Here is an 18,659-nt window from a genome sequence, read left to right on the forward strand (position 1 = left end):
TTTGCCTCCAATATTCATATATATTCCGAATAACTTTTAAAAATTTAAGACCTGGCCAGGCATGGTGGCTCACGCCTGTAATCCCAGCACTTTGGGAGGCTGAGGTGGGTGGATTACCTGAGGTCAGGAGTTCAAGACCAGCCTGACCAACATGAAGAAACCCCATCTCTACTAAAAACTCCAAAAATTAGCTGGGTGTGGTGGTACATGCCTGTAATCCCAGCTACTTGGGAGGCTGAGGCAGGAGAATCGCTTGACTCTGGAGGCAGAGGTTGTGGTGAGTCCAGATCGTACCATTGCACTCCAGCCTGGGCAACAAGAGCGAGACTCCATCTCAAAAAAAAAATTGTAAGACCTATTACATGTAACCAGATATTTACCACATGTGTGGTTTTTATTGAAGTTCCAATTTTTCCTCTTAGGAAGAACTTTAATACTCCATAGAACAGAACTACTGTTCACAGATTCTCATTGTTCTGAGAATGTCTTCATTTCACCTTCTTTCCTGAAAGATATTTTCCCTGGATATGGAATCTGAGTTGATTGGGGGTGATGGCAAGTGGTCTATATAAGAATCTAAGTTGACAGTGGAACAAAATCTTTGAAGTGCTGAAAGAAAAGAACTGTCTTTTTTTCTGATAAGAAATCTGTGGCATTTGATCTCTATCTTTTCATGTACAGATTGCACTTCAACAATCTCATCAAAGAGATAATCCTCTACTCTGAGTCACAAAGATATTGACACATGATTTCTTCTGTTATTTCTAAAGTTTCATTTTTGACAGGTACAGCTAGAGTATTTCTCTATAATATAACATATGAATCATTTTCCAGCTGAGGTAGAGGAATTGGGGGTTAACCTCACTTGCCAGAGGTCATACAGCAAGCCCAGGCTCCTTGAAACATTGCTATCCAGCAAATGAATTCCTCATCAGCATTCCCTATCTCATAGGCCTTCCATCTCAGATTTCAAAAACCATGATGAACAGAATGGCCCCAGAGAATCCCCAGCAAGACCCTTCCATCAACAGGAATGATTCCAGCATTAAGGTGATATCACCACAGGATCCCGCTAGATATCAGCACAAAGGTGATACCACCACAGGATCCAGAAAGAGAAAAAAGAAGGATGATACTCACTGGGAGTATCATCCTCATAGTCCCAGTGAGTATCATCCTTCTTTCTCCTCTTTCCCTTTCCACTGCTCCCTTCTCATGCAGCCCTGTGATTGCATTTTGAATTTGTTTTAAGGCAGCTATTGATATTTTTTAAAAATCTATTCAAAAAGTCTTCCCATCATAAAAGGAGAAATACATTTCAAATTGAATGGGCCTTTGGCCCATGAATGATTCAAATTATGAAAGATAAGCTAAGAATACAATACACAGAGCAAGTGAGAATGTTTTTCTAGGAGAGAATTTCTGAAGCATAGAGAGATAGAAATTGAGAAATCTCCTTTTCCAGGGCAAGTATATTGTGGCCCAGTATGGTAGGAAAATGAAAAAAAAAAAGAAGTTCATTATTCAGAGTAGTAGTGAACACATGTATGAAGAGATTTATTTACATAAGGTGAATCTTAGTGAATTGTTCTGAAATATGTATGTGTTATTTGATATTGTACCCTGGAGATTTTCCAAACATTGTTTGCATACAATGTCTGCCTTTAAAAATATATAAAACTGTATAAAAATCAATGGTGTTTCTATACACTAATAATAAATAATTAGAAAAGAACATTATAAGAATAACTCCATTTACAATAGCATCAAAAATAATAAGGTACTAAGAAATAAACTTAACCAAGGACTTGAAAGACTTGTCCATTGAAAACTATAAAATGTTGCTGAAATAAATTAAGACACATGAAAAGACACTCCATGTGCATAAATGGGAAGACTTAATATTATTAATATGTCAGTATCACCTAAGCAATTTACAGATTTTTTTTTTTTTTTTTTAACAGACAGGGGTTTCACCATGTTGGTCAGGCTGGTCTCGAACTCCCAACCTCAGGTGATCGACACGTCTCAGCCTCCCAAAGTGCTGGGATTATAAGCATGAGCCACCACGCCCTGCCTAATTTACAGATTTAATGCAATCCCTATAAAAATCCCAATGGTGCTTTTTGTGGAAATTTTTAAACTCTATGCAAAAATTTCTATAAAGTCTCAAGGAATCCCAAATAGCCAAAATACTGTTGAAAAAGATGAACAGATGCACAAAGTTGGAGGCCTCCTATTACCAACCTCAACATTTATTACAAATTAATCAAAGAGTGTGGTGCTGGCATAAACACAGATATATAAACCAATGGAAAAAAAACAAGTCCAGAAATACATCCTTGCACATATAGTCAACAAGGGTGCTAAGGCCATTCAATTGGGAGAGGACAGTCTCTACAACAAAAAGGTGTTTGGAAAACTGAATATCCACATGCAAAAGAATGATGCTGGATCCTTACCATATACGAAAATTAAAACGGATCAAGTCCTAAACACAAAAGATAAAACTGTAAAACTCTTAGAAAAAACATAGGGGAAAAGCTTTATGACATTTGATTTAGCAATGATTTCTTGGATATGACACCAAAAGGACAGGCAACAAAATAAAAATAGATAAATTAGACTATATGAAAAGAAAAAAAAAACTTGTATGATTGGGCAGGGCGTGGTGGCTCACCCCTATAATCCCAGCACTTTGGGAAGCCGAGGTTGGTGGATCACCCGAAGTCAGGAGTTTAAAACCAGTCTGACCAACATGGTGAAACCCTACCTCTAAAAAAAAAAAAAATTGTATGAAAAAAGGACACAATCAAAAAGTGAAATGGGCTGGGCATGGTGGCTCACACCTATAATCCCAGCACTTTGGAGGCCAAGGTGGGTGGATCGCCTGAGGTCAAGAGTTCAAAGCCAGGCTGGCTAACATGGTGAAACCCCATCTTTACTACAAATACAAAAATTAGCCAGGTGTGGTGGCAGGCACCTGTAATCCCAGCTACTTGGGAGGCTAAGGTGGAAGAATCACTTGAACCTGGGAGGTGGAGGCTGCAGTGTGCCAAGATCATGCCACTGCACTCAGTTTGGGCAACAGAGCAAGACTCTGTCTCCAAAAAAAAAAAAAAAAGTGAAATGGCAAGCTATGGAGTGGGAGAAAATGTTTGCAAATCATTTATCTGATAAGGGGTTAATAGCTACAATATATACAAAACTAGAATTCAACAACAATAAAAAAGTCTAAAAATGGGCAAAGGACTTGAATAGATATTTCTCCTAAGAAGATATACAAATGGACAAATCCACAAAAGATGCTTAGCAACCTTAATAATTAGGGGAAAGAAAATCAAAACCAAAATGAGATACTACTTCACACACATTAGAATGACAACTATCAAAGGAACAGAAAATAACAAGTGTCGGTGAGGATGGGGAGAAATTGGAATTCTTGCAGGAATGTAAAATGGTGCTGCCACTATGAAAAACACTAAGGTGGTACCTCTGAAATTAAAAACAATTACCATATGATCCAGCAATTTCACTTAGGGGTATATACCCAAAAAAATCAGAAGCAGGGTCTATGCTGGGCATGGTGGTTCACACCTATAATCCCAACACATGGGGAGGCCAAGGCAGGAGTTTGAGACCAGCCTGGGCTACATAGTGAGACTCCATCTCTACAAAATAAAAAAAAATTGGCCAGGTGTGGTGGCTCACGTGTAATCCTAGCACTCTGGGAGGCCAAGGCAGGTGGACCACCTGAGGTCAAGAGTTTGAGACCAGCCTGACCAACATGGTGAAACCCCATCTCTACTAAAAATACAAAAATTAGCCAGGCGTAATGGCAGGTGCCTATAATCCCAGCTACTCAGGAGGCTGAGTTAGGAGAATTGTTTGAAACCAGGAGGCAAAGGTTGCAGTGAGCCAAGATCACACCACTTCACTCCAGCCTGAGTGAAAAAAGCAAAACTTTGTCTTAAAAAAAAAAAAAAGAAAAAATATTATCCAAGCATGCTGGTGCACATCTGTAGTCCTAGCTACTAGGGAGGACGAGGTGGGAGGATTGCTTGAGCCCAGGAGTTTTGGATTACAGTGAGCTATGATCATGTCACTATACTCCAGCCCAGACAACACAGGGAGATCTCATCTCAAAAAAAGAAGAAAGAAAAATAAGAAAGAAGCCAGGCTCAGTGACCCATGCCTGTAATCCCATCACTTTGGGAGGCAGAGGTGGACAGATCACCTGAGGTCAGGAGTTTTGAGACCAGCCTGGCCAACATGGTGAAACCCCATCTCTCTCTATATATATACATAAAGAAGAAGAAGAAGAGGAAGAGGAGGAGGAGGAAGAAGTCGGGGGAGAGGGGAAATGAGAGTTGTTCAATGGGTATAGAGTTTCAGTTGTGCAGAATGAAAAGAGTTCTGGAGATTACATACACAAAAGTGTAAATGTATTTAACACTACTGAACCGTATGCTAGCAAATGGTTAAGATGGTAGAATCAGTCTCCTATTGATCATTTAAAATTCTTCTATAAGTATTCTGGGCTACATGGTATGAAGTATATTAAAATGAAAGATGTTACATTCCTCTCAAATCCTGTACCAATTTACATTCCCACTAATAATAAATTAGGACATGCCGGGCGCGGTGGCTCACGCCTGTAATCCCAGCACTTTGGGAGGCCGAGGCGGGTGGATCATGAGGTCATGAGATCGAGACCATCCCGGTCAACATGGTGAAACCCCGTCTCTACTAAAAATACAAAAAATTAGCTGGGCACGGTGGTGCGTGCCTGTAATCCTAGCTACTCGGGAGGCTGAGGCAGGAGAATTGCCTGAACCCAGGAGGCAGAGGTTGCGGTGAGCTGAGATCGCGCCATTGCATTCCATCCTGGGTAACAAGAGCGAAACTCCGTCTCAAAAAAAAAATAAATAAATAAATAAATAAATAAATAAATTAGGACATACATTCCCTACTTTACTAATAAGTCTTGATTTATAACTAAAGATTTTTGCCAGTCTTCTGCTTTTTTTTTTTTTTTCTGTGATGGTTAATATTGAAAATTTTTGACAGTTTTTTGGGAAAAAAATTAATTGATTATTGAATTAATTTACATATTATAAATGACTAGTGAAGAGCATTTTTCACCATTTAAAAAATTATTTTTAGGAGGCTAAGGCAGGCAGATCATGAGGTCAGGAATTCGAGACCAGCTCGGCCAACATAATGAAACCCTGTCTCTACCAAAAGTATTAAAAATTAGCCTGGTATAGTGGCACGCACCTGTAATCCCAGTTACTCAGGAGGCTGAGGCAGGAGAATTGCTTGAACCCAGGAGGCGGATGTTGCAGTAAACCGAGATCACACCACTGCACTCTAGCCTGGGCAACAGAGTGAGACATCATCTCAAAAAAATTAAAATAAAATAATTTATACTCTGTCCTCTAGACATTTCTTTTTCATACCATTGATCCAATGTTATGATGGAATTAGTTTTTCTTATTTTGTTCAAATTCCTTGTAAAATACAAATATTTTTCTTTTCTCATTCATATATGTTGCAATATTTTCTCTATTAGGATGCATTTTATTTTATGTTAAAAGATTTTTTCTTTTATTATTTTAATATAAACTTCAAAAATTAGCTTTCAAATCCATCCGTAATTGCTTTTCAATGTTGTGAATTAAAAATTTTAATTTTCTTGTACTTTTTTTTTTTTTTTTTTTTTTAAAGACGGGGTTTCACCGTGTTGGTCAGGCTGGTCTTGAACTCCCTACCTCAGGTGATCCGCCCGCCTTGGCCTCCAAAGTCCTTGGATTACAGGCGTGAACCACTACATCCAGCCAAATTTTCTCGTACATTAATGGTCACTTTTTCTGTTTCTACTGACTGGAAATGTCATCTTTCCATCTATGCTCATGGTTTTTTTTCTTTCTATTCTCTATCCTAGTGCTAAATTAGATTTTTTGGCACCTATGCCAAAGTGCTCCACATGTTACCTATATTCTAGCCCATTTGGCTTCCTTAAAAACAAAACAACTTTGCATTGCTCTGGGAGAGAAGAACATACAAATTCTTTTTTTTTTTTTAGTAGTATAAAGTTATCCAGTACCTAAACACTGATGCCTTGTGCTATCCCATCATGCTGTTTCATACTCACCCTTTCATCTGCTAGTGAACTTAGCATGGCAGCATGCATGCAGTGGGTGCTGAATAGATATTTACTGAAAGGGGCCAGGCATGGTGGCTCACACCTGTAATCCCAGCACTTTGGGAGGCCAAGGTGGGAGGATCACTTGAGCCTGGGCAATATAGTGAGACCCCATCTCATAAAATATATGTATTTACTGAAAGGTATTAAAAGCTCTTTCCAGAGCATTCAGGGCAGCAGTCTCCAACCTTTTTGTCACCAGGGACCGGTTTTGTGGAAGACAATTTTTCCACAGACTGGTTGGGGAGTGGTTTTGGGATAATTCAAGGGCATTACAGTTATTGTGCATTTTCTTTCTATTATTATATGGTAATATATAATGAAATAATTATACAACTCACCATAATGTAGAATCAGTGAGAGACCCGAGTTTGTTTTCCTGTAACCAGATGGTCCCATCTGGGGGTAATGGGAGACAGTGACAGATCATTGACAGATCATAGGGTATTTGATTCTCATAACAAGCATGCAAACTAGATCCCTCTTGCCTGTGCAGTTCACAATAAGATTCATGCTCCTATGAGAATCTAATGCTACTGGCTGATCTGACAGGAGGTGGAGCTCTGACAATAATGTGAGCTATGGGGAGCGACTGTAAATACAGATGAAGCTTCACTGACTTGTTCACCGCTCACCTCCCGCTGTGTGGCCCAGTTTGTAACAGATTGTGGACCAGTACCAGTTTGTAACCCAGGGGTTGGGGACCCCAGATTTAGGGACTGTGGAAGAATATATTACATACCAAACAGAATTCTTATTCTTTACACCTCATACAGTACATGGTTAAGACTTTTGCAGAAAATCCCCAGCAGAATGGTAATGTGGAAATACAGGCTACAGGAACATGGTGAGAACTGAGAGAACAGAAGAAAGTTCAGAAAATTGATATGTACGAAGACCAAATGTACGTATAATTTAGCTATGGCTGTTTAATACAATTTCAGTGGTTTAGAAAAAATAAGCATTTCTTATTGTTTATAAATTTACAAGCCGGCTGGGCAGTTCTGATCTTGGCTAGCATCTCTTGCATGCTTGAGGGTTGAGCTGTAAACTCATTTAAAATTGCCAGTGTTGCGGAATATGAGCTCTTTTCTCTACAGTCTCTCATGCTCTAGCAGGCTAGTCCAGACTTGGAGGGAGAGAGAGAGGGTGAGAGAGAGAGGGCAGGCATGAGAGTGAGCACAGAAGCATGTATGGCCTCTCGAGGCTGGGGTATCATCACTTCAGAGTGTCACTCTTGGGCTCAATCAAGAAGGTGTGGTTGGGCTGGGCGTGGTGGCTCACACCCGTAATCCCAGAATTTTGGGTGGCCGAGGTGGGTGGATCACTTGAGGGCAGGAGTTTGAGACTAGCCTGGCCAATATAGTGAAACCCAGTCTCTACTAAAAACACAAAAATTAGCCATCATGGTGGCATGCGCCTGTAGTCCCAGCTACTTGGGAGGCTGAGGCAGAAAAATCTCTTGAACCTGGGAAGTGGAGGTTGCAGTGAACTGAGATCATGCCATTGCACTCCAGGCTGGGCATTCCAGCAAGACTGTCTCAAAAAAAAAAAAAAAATTACAGGAGAAAAGGAAGAGGGAAATGAGGTTTCATTGTACATAATCTACAAAGTGACTCAATAAAATAAAACTATTCTTTTTTATTTTATAAATGTGAAAACTGAGACTCTCCATGTAAACAGACATTTATGTTTTGCCAAATCTCTTTTTTTTTCCTTTTTGTGGCAAATGGGGATCTCACTATATTGTCCAGGCTAGTCTTGACTCCTGAGCTCAAGCTATCCTCCTGCCTCTGCCTCCCTAAATGCTGAAATTACTGATGTCAGCAACAGTGCCCAATCCAAATTTTCTAATAATAATGGAAATATGTGTTCCCTGAGACCATAGCCATTTTGATGGTCCAGTGGCTGAAGTGTGCCTATTTCCAAACTCAAATTTATATTCTCATTCTTCATTCTTTTTTCTTATTTTTTGAGACAGGTTTCATTCTGTCATCCAAGCATGAGTGTGGTGGCGCGGTCTCGGCTCACTGCAGCCTCAACCTCCCAGGCTCAAGTGATCCTCCCACCTCAGCCTCCCAAGCAACTGGGACTACAGGTATGTGCCACTAGACCCATTTTGTAGAGATGGGATTTCACCATGTGGTCCAGACTGGTCCTGAACTCCTAAGACAGAGCAAGATCCTGTCTCTAATTTTAAAAATAATAATAAACAAATTAAGATAATAGAGATAAAACAAAAGTTCTTGATGACCATTTCTATCGGTTCCATTCTACCTCCTCTCTGAGTAGTCATTACAATAGGTTTCACATAAGTTTTTTTGAAAATTATACGGAAAATTATCATTTTTGTGTGAAAATATATAGTCTACTCTGTATATATTCATAAATTATAATTTGAGTTAGAAAAGTATATAATTTTTTTTTGAGATGGAGTCTCGCTTTTTCACCCAGGTTGGAGTGCAGTGGCGCGGTCTCAGCTCACTGCAACATCTGCCTCCTGGGTTCAAGTGATTCTCCTGCCTCAGCCTCCTGAGTAGTAGCTGGGATTACAGGTGTGTGCCACCACACCTGGCTAATTTTTTGTATTTTTAGTAGAGATGGGGTTTCACCATGTTAGCTAGGCTGGTCTTGAACTCCTGACCTCAAGTGATCCGCCAGCCTGAGCCTCCCAAAGTGCTGAGATTACAGGCATGAGCCACCACGCTCAGCCAGAAAAGTATATTTTATATGTCACACTACATAGCAAAATAAGAATTAGTTTTTAAAATTTGTTTTCTATGAAACCATGAACATGTTTTAATTGGTAATATTTTCCTAACAGTCGATATGCAGAGGATGTTAACTACTATAAGATCAGTAGGGTCATAAGCAGTGAGTTATTATCAGAAATGTGATGAAATTATATAGCCTATGTTTAATATCTTATATCTTTAAGTGCAAAGACTTCATTTTCAGTCATATTCTAAACTAAATTTTATAAAAATATGTATGTTGTGCATACAATGTGTCACACATTATTCTAGTGTATTAATGCCTTTACATTAATCAATAGAATAAATGCCTTACATTAATATATTAATGTAATAAATTTACAAAACCTGTTAAAAAGTAGATACTCTTTTTTGTGTGTGTGGTAGGGTCTCACTCTGTCACCGAGGCTGGAGTGCAGTGGCGCGATCTCAGCTCACTGCAACCTCTGCCTCCTGGGGTTCAAGTGATTCTCCTGCCTCAGCCCTCTGAGTAGCTGGAATTACAGGTCCCTGCCACCACACCCAGCTAATTTTTGTATTTTTGGTAGAGACGGGGTTTCACCATGTTGGCCAGGGTGGTCTCAAACTTCTGACCTCAAGCAATCCGCTTGCCCTGGCCTCCCAAAATGCTGGGATTAGAGGCATGAGCCACCATGCCCAGCTAAAGTAGGTACCCTTAACATTCCCCTTTTATGCTTGATGAAACTGAGGTGGGCTGGGTGTGGCGGCTTCCACCTGTAATTCCAGCAATTTGGGAGGCTGAGGTGGGAGGATCGCTGGACCCCAGGAGTTTGAGATTAGCCTGGGCAACATAGCAAGACTCTCATCTGTATTTTAAAAAATTAAAAACTTTTAAAAAAGAAACTGAGGTGAAGAGTTTAGGTAATGGGCTCAGAGTCACATTCCTAGAAAAGCATAGTTTTAAAAGCAAAATTTCTACCATTGAACATATATCAGGATTACTGGTTAAAACTTTTCCACTGTGCAACTTGCATATTATGGACTCCTTGAGCTAATTGAATAAGAAATAGATTGAAGTTTGCAGAAGACAGCATGTATACATTTAAGTTTCAGGAAGAAATGTGCCCCACATTGATGTGAGTTTTCCCGGGGTGTCATTGGTAATTGTCCATACATGATGTTTCCTTGATTTAATCTTCATTATCATAATACCCTAAAAAATAACTTAGATCTGCATTTATAATTATTGAAGTATTTGTAACTCAAAGTCTATCCTGCCTCCAGGTTTTTTATTTTTCCTTATCTGACACCAAACTGATCTATAGTTTCTTTAATTTTCATTTTGGCCAAGCTGACCGAAAATACTTTCAAATATATGATATTTATTTCCACAATACTCTGATGAGTAGGGTATCCTTTGTGACTCCTCAGCTACGTACTTTAATCAGTATGAGTGATTCCAGCGTGTCCTTGATACCACAGGACTAAGCCAGTTCCAGCGAGCACTGTTCCCCTGTACCCTCTCTGTAGTCTGTCCCTCTTCTCAGGGAGTCCACTTGTCCTTCTTCAAGAGGGTAGTTACCAGGTTTAAATAAAACACACCTAAATCTAGGACTAAATCTTGTATGTCGGTCATATTTGATTGAAATGGGTTTTCCTGAAATAGAATCAGGAGGTTGGTGAGCCAGGTACGGTGGTGCACCTTTAGTCCCAGCTACTCTGAAGACTGAGGCAGGAGGATCCCTTGAGCACAGGTATTAAGAGACCAGCTTGGGCAACATAGTGACACCCCATCTCAAAAAAAAAAAAAAGTCAGGAGGCCGCTGGAAAGAATGGGCCAGTATATGCTATACTTTCCATTACAGGTAGTTCAGTGTGTCACTCTTCTGTTGCAGTGGTATAGTTACTTCTTTGGATCTGAGGGTACAGGTTTGACTTTGCCTCCAGCCATGTTTCCCAATCACTTTACCATTTATTCAAGGTGATGGTGTTATCAATTTGCTTTTTCTTTTTAACCTTATTTTTAAAAACTGTGTATTATGAAAAACATTAGAAAGAGAGAACTTAAAGAATAGTTATAGAGCTGGTTGCAGTGGCATGTGCCTGTAGTCCCAGCTACTCAGGAGGCTGAGATGAGAGGATCCCTTGAGCCCAGGGAATCCAGACCAGCCTGGCTAATACAGGAAAACCCCCATCTTTGAGAAGAAAAAAAGCATAGTTATATTAAAATCACCTGTACCTACCAGTCAACTTTAGTTATTATCAGTGTATATGATGCACCTACTTTGCAGATGGTTTATTTGCCTTTTTTTTTTTTTTGAGATGGAATCTTGCTCTGTTGCCCAAGCTAGAGAGCAGTGGTGTGATCTTGGCTCACTGCAACCTCTGCTTCCTCAGTCCAAGTGATTCTCCTGCCTCAGCCTCCCAAGTAGCTGGGATTACAGGCACGTGCCACCATGCCCAGCTAATTTTTTGTAGTTTTAGTAGACATGGGGTTTCACCATTTTAGCCACGTGAACCTGTTAGCCACGTGAATCCTGACCTTGTGATCCACCCACCTTGGCCTCCCAAAGTGCTGGGATTATTGGTGTGAGCCACCACCCCAGGCCTCATTTGCTATTTTATGAGAACTGCCAGCCCTGGAAATCCAAGCTCATTAAAGCCTCTCTCCACTGCTTCCAGTCACATAGTTTAGTGAACATAGTTCCTGTTCCTAACAGTTCCATCTCAGAGTAGGTGGGGTCCCTCTCTTTTTGGAACAAATAATTGCTGAAGATTACATCTTATTTCATTATTTTAAATATTTTATTTTATTTTTTTCAAGATAGAATGTCTGTCACCCAGGCTGGAGTTCAGTGGTATGATCTCGACTCACTGAAACCTCTGCCTCCTGGGTTCAAGAGAGCCTCCTGACTCAGCCTCCCAAGTAGCTGGGATTACAGGTGCGTGCCACCACACCCGGCTAATTTTTGTGTTTTTAGTATATACGGGGTTTCGCCATGTTGGCCAGGCTGGTCTCAAACTCCTGACCTCAAGTGATCTGCCTGCCTTGACTTCCCAAAGTTCTAGGATTATAGGTGTGAGTCACTGTGCCTAGATTAATATAGAAAATTTCAAATAAAAATTATGTCTTCTAACATATTATAGTGCAGGGTACAGGTGATAGATTCATCTTTTGTTTGTCTACAAGCATTTTTATTTTGCTTTTTTAAAACATATTTTGGCCAACTATAAGATTTTAAATTGTCCAAAAGGTTTTTTGGGCTTTTTTTCTCCCTACTCACTGAGTCTCACTGTGTTTGAGGCTAATCTCAAATTCCTGGGCTGAAGCAATCCTTCCACCTAAGCCTCTAACGCAGGGCAGGACTATGAGCATGAGCCTCCACACCCTGGAGTGTTTTTATTTGTTTGTTTGTTTGTTTGTTTGAGACAGAGTCTCACTCTATAGCCCAGGCTGGAGTGCAGTAGCAGGATCTCAGCTTACTGCAATCTCTCTGCCCCTGAGTAGCTGGGTTTACAGGCATGAGCCACCACGCCCAACCTTTTAGTTGCTTTTTGAAGTTATCAGAGATCTGCCTCCTCCTTTTATCTGAACCTTCCTTTCTTCTGTTCTGTATTGTTTATTTTGTGCTTAGCAATCCCTTCCAGCAGAATGCAAACATAGCTTTTTCCCTAACGCAGCATTTTGTTTGGAAAGGAACTTTGGTTTGTTAGTTTCATGAGATCATAGGGCCCAGACTATTCCACAGTTTTAGACATATTTAAACTCTTTGCACTCACTCACATTGGAGTCTGCACAACTACTCTCAGTTTCAAATGTTTTTCTCAGAATGGTCTGCTGAACTTTCCAGTGAATTTTGGTTAATATTTTGGGGTTCTCCTCTTCTGAAGCCTGGGTGATGCCTGCTGCCTTCCTTCTGCATCTTTGTGGGCAGATAAGTGGGAAGTCACAACTAACCAACAGCTCCAAGACTCATTTGAAAAAGCCAAAAAAAAAAAAAAAAGAAAAGAAAAGGGAGGGGTTTCCAGAAAAGACTGATTATGTACACCAAGACATGGATATAAAGCTTAGGCATGAAATCATTACAGTCCTATTTCAAGGGATGACATTTTGAATAAATACAGAAGCTAATGATTCAGAGGTATGTAAAAAGCTAAAGCATGCATAAAAAAACCATTGCTTCCTTTTCTTTATCGTCCATACAGTTTTGATTTACTTAATTTACTTGTCCATGTTGTGTTTAGATACACACAAGTAGACAGTAAGTTTGTTATTATTATTTTAGATGGAGGCTCACTCTGTTGCTCAGGAGTACAATGGTGTAATCTCAGCTCACTGCAACCTCTGTCTCCTGGGTTCAAGTGATTCTCATAGCTCAGCCTCCTGAGCAGCTGGGATTACAAATACATGCCACAACACCAGGCTAATTTTTTTATTTTTTATTTTTTTGAGACAGTCTCACTCTATCGCCCAGGTTGGAGTGCAGTGGCACGATCTCGGCTCACTGCAACCTCTGCTGCCCGGATTCAAGCAATTCTTCTGCCTCAGCCTCCAGAGTAGCTGGGATTACAGGTGCCTGCCACTGTGCCCGGCTAATTTTTTTGTATTTCTAGTAGAGATGAGGTTTCACTATCTTGGCCGGGCTGGTCTTAAACTTCTGACCTTGTGATCCACCCACTTCGGCCTCCAAAGTGCTGGGATTACAGGCGTGAGCCACCATGCCCAGCCTTTTTTTTTTTTTTTGAGATGGAGTTTACTCTGTCGCCCAGGCTGGAATGCATTGGCACGATCTCAGCTCACTGAAACCTCTACCTCCCGAATTCAAGTGATTCTCCTGCCTCAACCTCCCAAGTTGCTGAGACTATAGGCATGTGCCACCGTGCCTGGCTAATTTTTGTATTTTTAGTATAGATGGGGTTTTGCAATATTGGCCAGGCTGGTCTTGAACTCCCTACCTCAAATTATCCACCCACCTCTGCCTCCCAAAGTACCAATGAGCCACAGCACCCGGCCGGGTTCTTGTTTTTAAACAATTTACAGTAAGTAGTTAGGTTGTGGAAATCACAAATGCACCTTTATAGGATGAGTGGGTTGGGGAGTGGTTATCTTAATATTATATAAATAAGTTTCTTGTAGCTTAGAACAAAATTCCCATTAATAGTATGCCATAGACGTATTCCAGAAATATTGTATCACAAACTACTTATTTGAAAACAAAGAATATGTGCCTGGTAAAACGATGTTATTTAATTAAAAGAACAGGCTCAGAATATTTAAGATATGGCTATCCAAAGTAAATACAGTTTGAGTAGAATAATGTTATTAAATGTGAGCAGAAAAAAATAAATATTTCTAAGAATATTGGATTTCAAATATATACATATAAACTGCAAAAATAAGATATTATAAGTTTAGGAATATGTACATTTATTTATTTATTTATTTTAAGATGGGGTTTCACCATGATGGCCAGGCTGGTCTTGAACTCCTGACCTCAGGTGATCCACCCACCTCAGCCTCCCAAAGTGCTAGGATTACAGGCGTGAGCCACTGCGCCCGGCAGGAATACGTACATTTAAAATGGGATTAAATATGTTTTATATAGGTTATTTTCATCTATGTTCTTAAGTGGCATTGGGCTATAGTTTTATCTATAGTGTTTATTTTTGCCTGATTTTAGTATTGGTATTATGGACTTTTAAGTGTAAGAAGGGAGGTCCAAGTGAGAACTTTTCCTCCTTTTATTTTTATTTTATTTATTTTTCTAGAGCCAGGGTCTCTTTCTGTTGCCCACACTGGAGGGTGGTGACCTGATAGTAGCTCACTACAGCCTTGACCTGGGTGAAAGTGATCCTCCCACCTCAGCCTCCCATAGCTTGGACCATAGGCATGTGCTATCACTCCTGGCTAATTTTTTAAACATTTTCTATAGAGACAGGGTCTCATTATGTTTCTCAGGCTGGTCTTGAATTCCTGGCCTCCAGCAATTATCCTGCCTTAGCCTCCCAAAGTGCTGGGATTACAGGTGTGAGCCACTGTGCATGGCCAAATTTTTGATAATTGTGGGTTGTTTTTTTTTATAGAGATGGAATCTCACTCTGTCACTCAGGCCAGAGAGCAGTGGCATGATCTTGGCTCACTGCAGCCTCCGCAGTGAGTGATTCTCCTGCCTCAGCTTCCCTAGTAGCTGGAATTACAGGCATGCACCACTATGCCTGGCTAATTTTTATAGTTTTAGTAAAGATAGGGTTTCACCCCATCTTTTTTTTGTTGACCAGGCTGGTCTCAAACTCCTGGCCTCAAGTGATCCACCTGTCTCAGCCTTCCAAAGTGCTGCAATTACAGGCGTGAGCCACCACACCTGGGCAATAATTGTATTTTTTAAGAAAAAACACTTTTCCTTTTCATTGCCATTTAAAAAAAAACTATACTTCTTCAATCTTCTACACACACACACACACACACACACACACATTGCAGTTCTGCTAGAGAACTTCTACACATATTTATTTTTATTTTATTTTATTTTGAGACAGAGTCTCACTCTGTCACCCATGCTGACACATGACTGTGCAGTGACACAATCATGGTTCACTACAGCCTCAACCTCCCAGGCTCAAGCAATCCTCCCACCTCAGCCTCAAGAATAGTTGGGATTACAGGCACATGCAACCATGCCCAGCTAATTTTTAAATTTTTCGTTCAGATAGGGTCTCCCTACATTGTCCAGGCTGGTCTCAAACTCCTCCACTTATGTGATCCTCTTACCTCAGCCTCCCAGAAGTGCTGGGATTACAGGTGTAAGTAAGCACATCGTGCTGACCACATTTGATTTCTTATGATCTTTTCCCCAAAGTAGTGAATAGAGCCTCAGAAATCCCATAAAAGACAAAGCCCTACCAGGCATGGTGGTTCACATCTGTAATCCCAACACTTTGGGAGGCCAAGGCAGGAGGATCACTTGAGCCCAGGAGTTCAGCACCAGCCTGGGCAACAATGTAAGGAGACCTCATCTCTATGAAAAAAAAGTCTTTTTTTTTTTTTAATTAGCCAGGAGTGGTAATAGTGCCTGTAGTCCTAGCTACTCAGGAAGAGGAGGCCAAAGGATTGCAGGAGCCCAAGAGTTCAAGGTCACAATGAACTATGATCATGCCACAGCTCCAGCCTGGGCAATAGAGCAAGACCCTGTCTCTAAAAATGAGAGAGAGAGAGAATGAGAGAGAGAGAGAGAGAGAGAGAGAGAGAGAGAGAGAGAGCGCCTATTTGCCAGACAAGTTGGACTAGGTTCCTGAATAAATAAATGAAGAGAGGAAACCCATTTTGAAGAGTGGGTTATATTCAGGTGCAAAGACATGGGGCTTATTCCTAGTTTCTTCTATTTCATAATTAAAAAAAAAATTTTGGCTAGCTGTTGCACAGAATATTCCTAGTTTCTAGAAAAACGAAAGTGTGGAAAATACGAGAAGACAGAAGCTACTATCTACTTTCCTGAGGTTAGGTAGGGTAGAAAGACTGAGTACCAGAGAAAAAAAGTAAAACAGAAAGCTTTTCAGTGCAGGTGGGGCAAACTGAAAATCAAGGGAGCCAGTTTCCAGAGTGAACAGACTGAGTGCAGAGAAGATTGAAGAGGTAACTGATGTCCTATCAGGGACATAATCTCAGAAAGCAGAGAACAGAGAATGGTTACCCAGGGCTCAGCCAGTCAGACTCAAGACTTGGAATCTGCATTTTCTGGATCCTAAGCCTAGTTGGAGGAAAGGCATGGGAGATTTCACAGTGGTGATTTGTTTTTTGGTATTTGTTTTCTTGGTGGGGGGAGAGATCGGTAATGTAAATGTAACCACCCCTTCTTTATCTCTGCCCTGAAGCAACATGGAGAAGGCATCAAGAACGTACTTCATTCACCCGCGAACAGTATGAAGAGCTAGAAGCTCTGTTTAGCGAGACCATGTTCCCAGATAGAAATCGTCAGGAGAAACTAGCTTTGAAACTCGACCTACCGGAGTCAACAGTAAAGGTCTGATCCCTGAGGTGTCCTTGGTACCCCCATCCAAGCCACATTCACCTATCCAGCCTGGAAATTCCCCACCATCCACCGTGCCCCACAATAATATTCTATTTATTGAGTACCTACTGAAACAGTACTAAACTGGGGGCATCGCAAACACTGGCCTCAATTTCATGCAGTTTGAAAGATGAGAAAAAATGAGGTTCAGAGGCAAAGTGACTGGGCCACAGAGATAATAAGTAGTGTTGCTAGAATTAAAACTCCGAAAATCTTGTTTTTAACACTGTTCTATAGAGTTCAAAGAGGAGAAAGGCTCTCATCCAGACAGACTCCTCACTTAGCATCTTTTCAAAGCAAAGGCCTGCAATCTGTTTATTCGTAATGCTACCAACAGTCAAACAATACTCCCTCTAACCTCTGAGCCTGCTTAAGCCCATAACATTTTTCTTGTACTTTTTTCTTTTTTTCTTTTTGAGATGGGATCTCACTATGTTGCCCAGGCTGGTCTGAAACTCCTGAGCTCAAGTGATCCTCTGGCCTCAGACTCTGTGTTGAGATTACAGGCATGAGCCACCATGACTGGCCATACATTTTTATTGGAGTAGTTCTCATAGTAGAGGCCTCCTAAAATAATCCTTGAAAATCCTTCAGTTCATATTCTTCACCTATCCCTAGATCCTAGATCCCTGAACTAGCCTCTCTTCTCGAGTTCAGGACCCTGTCTCTGAACCCCTAGCACAAACCCTGAAACACGCCCCCTTTCTTCCTTCCTGGGGTCCCAGACCTGATCTTTGTCGTCCCTCCTATTGACTCCAGTCATGCGCATCACTGCTCTTGCAGAACCCAGTGTCATGGTGAATTGGAGAGGACATGAAGATTATAATCTGGTTGTTTTCATTCAGGAGAAGCCTCAAATGCCTTCTCTAAGAACAGACCACCATCTCCCTTCTTCCCCCACTCCCAGGTTTGGTTCAGGAACCGGCGATTCAAACAGAAAAAGCAGCAGCAGCAGCAGAAGCAGCAGCAATCAGCAACGCTACCAAACCAGATCCTTCTATCCAAGAAGGATGTGCCCACCTTCCTGAGAACATCTATCATTTCTTATGCTTTTTCTCCTGTGGTTTCAGATTTCTACAGCTCCCTTCCACCTCAGCCCTTAGGCCCTTCCAATTGGGCATGGAACTCTACCTTCACTGAGAGTCCCACAAGTGATTTCCAAATGCAAGATACTCAGTGGGAGAAGCTGGTAGCATCAGTTCCTGCTTTGTACTCTGATGCCTATGACATATCCCAAGTCATAGAACTGTATGATCTTCCTGATGAGAATGAGATATCCAGCTTTTCTTTCCACTGTCTGTATCAGTATCTCTCACCCACAAAGCACCAGGTAGGAGGACAGGGTTCCTCTCTTAGCATCTTTGCTGGTCCAGCTGTAGGCCTATCTCCCATACAAACCTGGCCCAGTATGACAAGCCAAGGCTTTGAAGCCTACAGTCTAACAGACAGCCTAAAATTCTAGAAAACCTCCAATATGGTAGCCTTTGCATTTCTCTGATCAGAGTAGTAATAAATAATATGGACCATTTAGAAAAGAGGTCTTTTTTTTTTTTTTTTTTTTTTTGAGACGGAGTTTCGCTCTTGTTACCCAGGCTGGAGTGCAATGGCGCGATCTCGGCTCACCGCAACCTCCGCCTCCTGGGTTCAGGCAATTCTCCTACCTCAGCCTCC

At 41.0% G+C, this 18,659-nt stretch overlaps 2 protein-coding genes across 2 annotated transcripts in view; one reads left to right on the plus strand and one right to left on the minus strand.

Moving 5' to 3' along the window:
• LOC105707733 (DNA polymerase theta-like) overlaps positions 1 to 18,659 on the minus strand; it is an 83,064-nt gene that overhangs the window by 53,952 nt on the left and 10,453 nt on the right. The window contains exon 3 of the mRNA XM_064374688.1: positions 5,281 to 7,062. The gene's annotated coding sequence lies outside the window, so the exon portion shown is untranslated. The remainder of the gene's footprint in view (positions 1 to 5,280; positions 7,063 to 18,659) is intronic.
• Positions 991 to 18,450, plus strand: ARGFX (arginine-fifty homeobox). The gene is made up of 3 exons (XM_064374520.1): positions 991 to 1,165; positions 16,792 to 16,940; positions 17,896 to 18,450. Exons 1-3 carry the CDS (start codon positions 991 to 993, stop codon positions 18,448 to 18,450), a joined length of 879 nt encoding a protein of 292 aa, XP_064230590.1.

This window comes from Aotus nancymaae, unplaced genomic scaffold (genome assembly GCF_030222135.1).
Source record: "Aotus nancymaae isolate 86718 unplaced genomic scaffold, 86718_ANA_hifiasm-v0.15.2.pri h1tg000011l, whole genome shotgun sequence".
Classification (NCBI taxonomy): Eukaryota; Metazoa; Chordata; class Mammalia; order Primates; family Aotidae; genus Aotus; species Aotus nancymaae.